The sequence below is a fragment of the Chiroxiphia lanceolata genome, chromosome 6 (genome assembly GCF_009829145.1).
Source record: "Chiroxiphia lanceolata isolate bChiLan1 chromosome 6, bChiLan1.pri, whole genome shotgun sequence".
In the NCBI taxonomy this organism is placed as follows: Eukaryota; Metazoa; Chordata; class Aves; order Passeriformes; family Pipridae; genus Chiroxiphia; species Chiroxiphia lanceolata.
Window position 1 is genome coordinate 34,784,107 of NC_045642.1, and position 10,726 is coordinate 34,794,832.

The 10,726-nt window shown below is 38.5% G+C and overlaps 1 protein-coding gene across 1 annotated transcript in view; it reads left to right on the plus strand.

The window, feature by feature from the left end:
- Positions 1–8,587, plus strand: part of DPH6 (diphthamine biosynthesis 6) — a 198,708-nt gene extending 190,121 nt beyond the window's left edge. Inside the window, 1 exon segment of the mRNA XM_032691281.1 lies at positions 8,263–8,587. Within this exon segment, the coding sequence (XP_032547172.1) occupies positions 8,263–8,378 (116 nt within the window). The 3' untranslated portion in view covers positions 8,379–8,587.
- The last annotated feature ends 2,139 nt before the right edge of the window (positions 8,588–10,726 follow it).

Sequence of the window (10,726 nt, forward strand, 5' to 3'; positions counted from 1 at the left end):
CTAGAACTCCTGTGGGTACCCATCCAGCCTATAGCAACTTTTATTATGTTTTCACTGTAGCCTCCTTAAAAACATTGCTAGAACTGTTTCTGTCCAGTCTGGGATAGATTCCAAAGGGACAAGAAGTCCACTGCATAAACAGGACTAACAGTAAAATATAACAGAGTACTAGTCTTCCCTTTATAGCAGATTTTTCTCTTAGCACAAAAAAGACATGGACCTGTTGAAGTAGGTCCAGAGGAGGGCCACAAAAAATGGTCAGAGGAGTGGGACACATATCCTATGAGGAAAGGCTAAGATACCTGGGGTTATTTAGCTTGGAGAAGGCTTTTTGGAGAGCTTTTTTTGGCCTTTCAATATGTGCAGGGAGCTTATTAGAAAGATGGGACAGTTTTTCATAGGACAAGGAGTAATGGTTTTAAACTGAAAGAGAGTAAATTCAGATTAGATATAAGGAAGAAGTCTTTTACAGTGACGGTGGTGAGACACTGGAAGACATTGCCTAGAGAGCTGGTAGATGCACCATCGCTGGAAACTTTCAGGGTTAGATTGAACAGGGCTCTGAGCAGCCTGGTCTGGTTGAAGACATCCCTGCTCATTGAAGGGGGATGGACTAGAAGAACTTTAAAGGTCCCTTCTAACTCAAACTATTTTATGATTGTATGATTTCACTTAGTGAATGCTCTGTTGGGTGAAGTTTTACCCTGTTTTGTATGTATCTGTGCGTTCAACTCACAGTATTTTATGTCCAAAGTGACAGAGTCCTATCAGTCTGGATCCTAATAACCACATCCTTCACAGAAGAGGTTGCAATCCTCTGAAATAGCTCTTCTGTTTTAGGGACAAGCTGAAAGAGGATGGCTAACATTAGCTTTAGTGCTTTCAGTACAGGCTCTATTTTCACCTGTTATGTGATCACTTGAAAAAGACATTTTCATTGTCACAACTAAAACTAGTTTAGTATGAGAAGAAAGAAGTCCACCAGTATAGATGGGTCCATAAATTGCAATACAAACTGAAATGTAATGTGATGAATTCTTGGAGACAGGTTTTTATGAAAGAATTGTTTGCAAATACAGACATGCAGATCTGAGTGGCAACTTTGGCATCTGACCAGGCATGTGTTTGTAGAGACTTGAGTTCCAAATGCAACTACAATTCCCTCTGTAATTTCTTTTTTTTTTTTTCATTTTGGGGTATGTATACTTTACAAACAGGCCCGAAACAGTAAATTTGGGGTTTTTCTGAAGTCTAAAATATGCTAGTTACTTTTTAATTTTTTTGAACAAATGTTACTGTGTATTTACCATTCAGCAGGAAAGCTCATTCATCAATTGTTCACATTGAAAGAAAGGAGACAAATCTAGATACAGCTTAAGAAATGTCCACCACATGGATTATGTTTTGAATGTAATGTAGAAAAGAACACAAGTTCTTTTATAGTCACATTTTCAAAGACTGGTTTAGGAAATCTCAGGTTTAAAGTTGTTTCACAGCCTTATCCAAACTCATACTGGTCATTTGTCTCATATATCATGGCTATAACAGACTTCCGCTGCAATTCAAAGCAGCTGCTTAACTTGTATTCAGATAAATATCCCAGGCCAGAGTGACTGAAATGCATCATCAGTATTGCATGAAGGAGTTTATATCATCTCTATAGCTCTGCCTAATCTGGGCTGCAGAAAGGTTCCACAGAACTCCCTTTGTTATCAACAAAAGTCAGTTACACCCTGACCATCATTAGAAGTAGGCAAATCATCACTATCTTATATTATAACTAAGTAGTCAAAGACAGCCTGCAACTCACTCAAAACCAGAAGGACCAAGGTAAAGCAGTGTAATAACCAGGATAAAGAATCAGAAGTGGGTGACTTCAAAGCAAATTCCCGTTCCATCCCCCTAAGTTTATTTATTGTTAATTTCCCTCTTTTTGTGCATATGAATGTTTCCCACTTGGCAAAAAAATCAAGACTGACTTCAAATTTTATAATTTTGGAATAAATTTATAAAAGCATTGAATAATGCATCTTTGACCTATTTTCCCTGCAACTGGTAGGCTCTCAGCATTTTTTAAGTTGTAACTGATATGTGGAAACACAAATATTTACAACATGTTGCCTCCATTTTTCCTGTGGGCAGAGCAATTTTGAAAACCTGGTCCCTTAATAGCACAATGACCAACATGAAATAATGTCATCAAGAACAGTAACAAAAAGCATCAGGTACCATATGACAAGCCAAGTATTTGACTGTGCAAAATGTCCACGTTATTGTCATTTAAAATCTTCACAACCGCATCAAAACAATCAGTGCAAAATCATATTTTGTAGACTTCCTTTTATATTCCAACTGTATATTCCTGTTTACAGGGTTTGATTTTGTTTTGGACAGAAAGGCATTAATTGCAACGAAGCAAGCAAATTGTACAGGTTTTGTTTCAAAATCTTATATTCCACTACATCATTTTATATTAAGAAGAATATGGGGAAAATCCTGAACTGTAAAAACAGACAATATTTTAAAGCACAGTTTCCTTCCTTGCTGTGGTTGTAAACCACAGAGATAGTCAGCTGGATGTTTAAGAAAGGGGGGGGCCTCCCATTCCTTGTGTTTCACCTTTTCACTGCATTGCCTGACCATTTAAGGCAGAGGCTTGTTCCAGACAGCTTTAATTAAACTATGCTGGGAAATTGTATATAGATCAATGGAAATGATCCATTACAAGCTAATCATGTATTTAACAGTGTTCAGTACAGTTCAATCACCTTCTAACATTTCTGTGGCTTTACATTCATGTGGCAAAGCCCTGAATGTGTATATGTATTTTTAATCCATCTCGTTAGTGACCATACGCTTTGGCTTCAAGGGAGACAAGAACTGTCTGCAATCTGCCAGGGATTTAGGGACATCAATAATTTGTGAATAGTCATGTTGGTACTGGTCGAAGGGTTAAGTGTTCTGCACACCAGGGGCAGATCTTTTGGGACTGGAACTCTTAGTCAAATGTTAGGAACCTGATCCCCTGTGATGCATCTTTTCAAAGTACATGCTGCATGTCAGATCTCCACAGCAGAAGCAGTGGAGCTTTTTTAGCTCAGGGATTTAAAAACCTTCTCTAAGCAATGTAACAATATCTTTTGGTTAAAAAGTGAACGAAAGATAGTAGTAATACGAAAGTGATTTTTAATATACTAGGCTAAATGTGATCTTCCTTTTTGTTACCACTTTCCTTTTCCATATGAGCTATCAGATTACTCCTCCCCTGCAGATATACAATGAAGCAAGAGTATGGCAGCAATAACAGGGGCCTGGTTTTGAAAACATATGTGGATTCTGTGGCCTCACCTGATACTGCCTAAATCCTACTAATGACAGCAACAATGTAAAAATCGTCTTCCTAATCATTTGGAATGACCCTTTAGGAGCTCTCAGGACACTGTTCTTTCTTAGCGTGAAAGCACCTTTTTAAAAACAATAGCTGACAGCCTTAGTTTATACCATGTTATATGGAAGGGCTGCTAAGTCAGCATAAGAGAGCATCGAACTGTTGATCTCAGTATCCTGTCTTTACAGAGAAATGGCAAAAATAGATGGTAATGCCAGAAGACTTAGAATAATTTTTGTTCATTTTAAGTTTTAGTTTTGTCCATATCCCTCAGCTGTACCCAGGTCAAAACAAAAATGCCTAGCGGTGCAGGAAGACACTTCGTATCTTCCTGAACTTCTGTTGATCCTTTGGGAGCAGGGGGATTCATCTTACAGGATGAAGCTCGCTTGCTTTCAGCAAATTTCATGTAGTTATAAACACAGAATCATAGAACGGTTTGGGTTGGAAGGGACCTTAAAGATCATCCACTTCCAAACCCCCTGCCAGGGACACCTTCCACTAGACCTGACTTGACTTCTCTGAGCTCCATCCAACCTGACCTTTTAACACTTCCAGGGATGGAGCATCCACAGCTTCTCTGGGCAACCTTTTCCAGTGCCTCACTACCCTCACATCAAAGAATTTCTTCCTAATATCTAATCTAAACCTACTCTTTATCAGTTTGAATCCATTCCCCCTTGTCCTGTCTTTACATGCTCTTGTGAAGTCCTTCTCCATCTTTCTTCTAGGCTTCTCTCAGGTACTGGAAGGCAGCAATTAGGTCACCCTGAAGTCTTCTCTTCTCCAAACTGAAAATCCCAATTTTCTCAGCCTTTCCTTGTACAAGACGTGCTCCATCTCTATCATCATCTTGATGGCCTCCTCTGGACTCACTCCAGCAGATCAATGTCCTCCCTGTGCTGCGGACGCCAGAGTTGGATGCAGTACTCCAGTTGTGGTCTCACTAGAGCAGAGTAGAGGGGCAGAATCACCTTGACCTGCTGACCATGCTTCTTGTGATGCAGCTCGGGATACAACTGGCTTTCTGGGCTGCAAGTGCACATTGCTGGATAATGTCCAGCCTCTCATCCACCAGCATCCCCAAGTCCTGTTTGGCAGGGCTGTTCTCGATCTGTTCATGTCCAGCCTGTATTGAGACTGGGGGTTGCCCTGACCGAGGTGCAGCACCTTGCCCTTGGTCTTATTAAACGTTATGAGATTCCCATGGACCCACCTTGAGCTTGTCCAGATCCCTCTGGATGGCATCCCATCCTTCAGGTGGTGTGATCAACCACACCACTCAGCTTGGTGTCATCTGCAAATTTGCTGAGGGTGTACTCGATCCCTCTGTCTATGTCATTAATGAAGATATTAAATAATGCTGGTCCCAATATAGACCCCTGAAGGACACCACTTGTCAGTGATGTGACCATCCAACCAATTCCTTATCCATCCAACAGCCTACCCATCAAATCCATCTCTCTCCAATTTAGAAAGAAGAATGTTGTGGGGGACCATGTCAAAGGCTTTGCAGAAGTTCATATAAATGACATCTGTATCCCTTCCCTTGTTCACTGATAGAGTCATTCTGTCATAGAAGGCCACTTGGTTAGTCAGGCAGGACTTGCCCTTGGTGAAGCTGTGCTGGCTGTCTCAAATCACCTCCATCTTCTCCATGTGCCTCAGAAGAGCTTCTAGACAGATCTGTTCCATGACCTTCCTACGCACAGAGGTGAGGCTGACAGGTCATAGTTCCCAGGGTCCTCCTTTCTACCCTTTCTAAAGATGGGTACAATGTTTCTGTTTTTCCAGTCACCTGGGACTTCACCTGACTGCCAAGACTTTTCAAATATCATGGCATGTGGCTTGGCAACTACATCCACCACTTCCTTCAGGACACTGGGATGCATCTCATCATGTCCCACAAACTTATGTATGTTCAGGCTCTTGACCTGCTCATGTCTGTTCTTCAAAGACAGCTCTTCACACTCAATACAACTCTCGATGTAGAGGGCAACCTCTCCCCCTCTCTTCCCTCTCTTATCTTTTCTGAACAGCCTGTAGCCATTGATAGCTGCATTCCCATCATGGGATTCATCCCACCAAGTTTCAGTAATGGCAACAAGGACATAACTTTTCAGCGGCATGGTGTATTCCAACTCCTCCTGTTTGTTGTCCATGCTTTGTGCACTGGTGTAAAGGTACCTCAGCCGGGCTGTCAGCCATGGTGCCCTCTCAGAGAAATGCCCCTTAATTCCTTTGAGATATTTCGTTGGTGTTTCCCTGTTGGCTTCTGTTCCCTCAGGAGTCCCTGGCTGGTCTCCATAAGACTGCAAGTGTGCTGCTTGTAGCTAGCAAAATTAATGTGGAATGTCACAGGAAATGAAAACATGCACAATGCACACCACTTGTTTGCTGCTTGAGAATCAGCTGGTTTTCCTTTCACTTTAATAAACATTCTGTATCAGGGCAGATTAAATAACTCTAAAACTAATAGCAGTCATATATATAACACACTCACTTCAAGCCTCTGTCCATTACTTGTTTTCACTTTTAACATCAACCTTTATAACTATGGCATGCAACTGAGCAAGCATTTCCGTAAGTAATATAAAGGAAAGATGGTTTTGAAATCTTTGTATTTGAATAGTTATATACTTCAGAAAACACTCATGACTGAGGCTCTGCCTAAAAGCACAATTTGAATGAGTGAAAAAAATATAGTGTCTTTATTAGTGTCTCACCATTAAAAATATACAATTAGTATTGGAAGATTTAGAGTAACTTATTATAGCAGGTAAAATATATAGCTGTCAAATTTTTGGTTGTGTCAGCTATAATTACATAGGTTGTCACAGATTTACTAATTGTGCATTGTCTTCTGTGAGACCTTAGAGTACAATGTTACTGTTTTAGATGACTCAGTCTCTGCTTTTCAAGGGAAATTTACATGAGCAAACTTTTATCCATAATTTTTAAATGTATGCATGTCTAATTTAGACTGTTTTCATATAAAACTATTTGATTTGAAAGTACAATAAAATATTTAGAGACATATGTCCCAGATTTTCATCCACATTTCATTTATACATGTAGGCACTGGCAACAGAAAAGGCAGTGGTCTTTAGGAAAGGTGGCTCTTTCTGACTGGCAACCAAGTCCACCAGGGAATGTTCAAATGTAAATATTTACAACTATTTTGGCCACCTCAAAAATCTGAAAGAATGGAGTTCTATTTTCAGATAGCCCCACTTTCAAATTCTCCCTTTGAAAAGAATATCTGGTCTTTTAAGCCTGTGGAAAAGCTTAAAGACAAAAATTACATTTTCACAATTTTAATTGATGAAAAAAAGGAAATGTAATTTTAATAGGGTGGAATGCATGACTTTTTGAGGTGGCTTGCCTTTACCCCTTCCACTTAATGTCATTTGAGCTAGAATAGCCGTACAGTTTTCTGAAGTCAAAACTTAGAATAAAAATGCTAGTTGATGTTTAATTATTGGGTCACTGCTGAATATCTGTAATATAAAGACTTAGTCCCTTTTTACACACCATATGAAGGAGTCCTTTGACCTTTGAGGTGACTGTTGGCCTTTGGGTCATCCATGCCTACCTTCACCTCCAATGTCAGTGATGTTAATACAAAAGGAAGTCAGCAGAATTTCAGAAGACTGGTACTGTCTTAGCAGTATTTTGTTGGTAGCACTGCCATTATTACATTTTATGCTACTGCTGCCAGATAAAAAGAGAGAAGAGTTTTGGCTTCAGTGAATACAATTGCAAAATTCCTGTTTTATCCTGGATGAGGTAACACTTTGAACTGCCTATTCACAGTTTCACAGGCAGTGACACCAAAAAAAAAAAGCTCTGACAGTCTTCAAGTTCTGCCCTCTTTACACCCTCTCTAGCCAAGATTGCTTAGTGTTATAAAGAATTGCCATAATCACAGAAGCTGCTGACAGAAATAACTTATTGCAACAAAAACCCATGCAGGCCATACCTTATCATTAGGAAACTGTCTTTTTTAGGGTCATTCAAAGGGTTTTCGGTAGTCTTCTTTAGGGTTCTGTGTGGCTTGATTTCTAGCATGTTCACTGAGGCTGCAGCATGACCAGAAACGTCTTGATACTGAGTTTAAATTTTCCATTCTTTAGTTTTCTTCCATATTCTAATTAGGTCTTCTCAATTATTAATTCAGTTCCCATAAAGGACTTTTAAATTTCTGAACTTGTGCCACACATACCAGTCCCTTTAGAGCTCCTTGTAGCCAGGTTCTGTATTTTTAGCAGTTTGAATCTTACTGTAGTTCCAGATATACAGTCATATATGTTGCCATTTCTGGACTTCCTCCCTTGTCTCTTTAACATGGGATGCTTCCATTGATTTGAAATCAAAATCATGTTCATAAAGTTTTTTAAAATGGTCCATTTTAACTTCCAGTAGATTGCTGCTCTGCAGTGGGATTTGTGAGAAGAATTTCATTTACAGGCAACTATGTGCTGATCACCCAAATACCAAAAATGACAAAGAACTGAATTTCAACTGCCCTTCAGCTATTTTTACTACCTGCACGTAGTTTCAGCTTGCTCTATTGGTAATCAACAAACCACTTGCTCACTCAAGGTTGAAACATGCATTTAACTGTTTTGCTGAATTCTCACCTTAGGCAACATGTAAAATTAATCTCAAATTAGTCGACAAGGAGGTGGGAGATGATAATTGTTCCTTCTATATAAAGTGAAAATTTAAGAGTTGCATTTCACTTCCTTTTTTTTCTTAATTGCTACCCCACAATAATTTTCAAAAAAATATTTAGAAATCATTTGTAAGAGACAGGACACAATAGAAAACAAGACAAAGAGAATTCATTAATTGTTTCATTTCTATTTTAGGACTGCAAGGATACCTCGAAAAATATCTGGAAGAGAAGGCCCCAGCTCTGATTTTAGTACCTGTGGTGGATTTACCTGGCAAGGAAGTTATTCATATGATATGCTGGCTAAGCTAGCAGTTCAAAAGAGATGAGCTGATGTCAAAACACACATACATTCCATGCAGAAGAGAACAAAGAAAAGAGTCAATACTAACTGTGTTGGATACTTTCATGAAGCAATATTGTTTGATTTAAGCAAAGTCGTATTTAGCTTGTTAATGATGCCTCATTATGTGTGACAGAGTCAGGTTTGTATGAAGAATAAAGGTTTCATTTAAAAATAATGTACTTCTTTCTCACTTATTTTTAAATGTCTACAGGTAATAGCAGGTGGTTTTTGGGAGATGCAGTTGATCAGATCACATCAGCTCTTTTGTTTTGTATATTTAGGCCTGGTTACAATACACTGATTATAACTTCAGATCATTTGGATGGAAGTGAAACCAAAATATTACCTCCAATACGGTTTTAAATACTGGATTCCTTTCAATTCTATGTTGAATATACTCACTTCAGGTCAACTCATGGAAACCTTATTTGTGGCCAAATTTTAGCCATTTTCTAGCACAACAGAAGAATTATTCAGAGGAGTATTCAGGATGCATATTTTACAGAAACAAATAATGGAGAAGATGGCCAGACAGTAGGATTTGCCATCCTGCTTTCTGAGGCAGGGGTATCTTTATGCTTTACATCTGGTAGACAGTTCTTATTAAAGAGCTACCAGTATTCAGGAAGCTACCAGTATTCAGAGCTACCATAAAAGCAGGGCTTCAGTCTTCTCCAGAAAATCAACAGGAGTTTTACCACTGCTTTCACTAAAACCGACTCAGACACGCAGCTCCTATCAATTTCATTGCCACTGAGATTTTACTCATTACATAAGGTCAATACAAGAAAGAAAGCCTTTTGCACTGTAGAGAAATCTTACTTTCAGAAAAAGGCTATAAAATTAAACTTTAAAGAAAGAGTATCAAACCTTTGCCTTGCCTATGTTCTATATCTGTATGTTCTTACTGCTTCTCTTCCAGTGTGTGAGCACTGGAGCACTCTTGCAGCAGCATATAACTGAGAAGACAGCTGCATGGTAGTAAGTTTATATTGAGGTAACTAAGAGGTGGAGTTAGCATTCTGGTTTAATTTTCTTACCCGCTACCAGAAATGCACTTGGCTGCACCTGAAATGAAACAAGTGACTAAAAATAAGATCTTCCTCTGTTAGAAGCTTTGCATGGCCAGCATACTATGCTGATCAATATCTGAAATTAGAGACTGTTAAATGTTACTGTTCCTTACTATTACATCAAGTAATATAGCAGAGCTGCCATGTTCTTTAGTAAGAATTACTTTTTTCACAGGTCTTCAAATATTTTTTGAAAGGGGAAGGCAAAGAGTGCCTGTTATATAACAGTGTATAAATATATGTATGTATTAAATTTCTGAAGCAAAATAGGATGAACCTGTTAACAATTCATTAGTTATTAGTATTCAGTAGCATTTTTATGTTAGACTTAAAACATATTTGATCCTTGTTCTTTCCCACAATCAAAAGAGGGCTTGTTAATGCCTGGGTGTGCCTGGTTTATTTCAATTCTACTCTTTTAGAAGGCTAAATCGTTTTCTCATTTCTCCCTGGAAATACTTTATTTCTCTCACTGTGGAGTGCTCACGGACCAGAGACCCAAGCTGGACTGAATCAGAAGAGAAGGAGGTGTACTTTCAGAGAGTTAAGGATGAAGTTTAAGTTCACATTGATACATATAGAAACCAAAGAGATGGCATAAGTTTGACTTTGTCTCCTGTAGCAGTCATTGTTTTCATTATGAGTTTAAAAATTATAATGAAACGTTGATCTTAGCTTTTGTACTGTACTGCATATCTTAAGGTGGCAGGATATTTGCTCCTAAAGAAACTAGCTTTTTCTGCAAGTATTCCTGTAAGATTTGTGACTCAAATTAGCCTTCTTTTTTCCCATTAGAGCTGCATTGAGAAATGGTAATAGAATGCATTGGGCTGAAAACAGTGTGATCATCTATTTTTCTCTCAACTGAAAGCAAACCTTTTCCTTTTTTTTTGAGAACTAAAACTTCAACTGGTTTACATTGTTAATAGCTAAAAAAGAATAGTTTGATGACTTTTTCTCCTTGAGAGGCTTCAAACAGTTTTTAAGTGGTGTGAGTAACTAAAAGGATAAGCTGAGTTTGTGGTGTTTTAGGTATGAACAAGGCCATTTGTTCAACATTGATATGCAAGGTAGGTGATTAAAGTGTTGTGCACCATATAGAGACTTAAGACTTTTATAATAGAAGGAAATAGCACCATTTTATCTGCCTTATTTTTTCTGCCATACTTTTATCATAATTACTGGGTCATACTAGGAATAAGATATTTCAGAGCTCTTTTTCACTTTCTTTGTAACAAAAG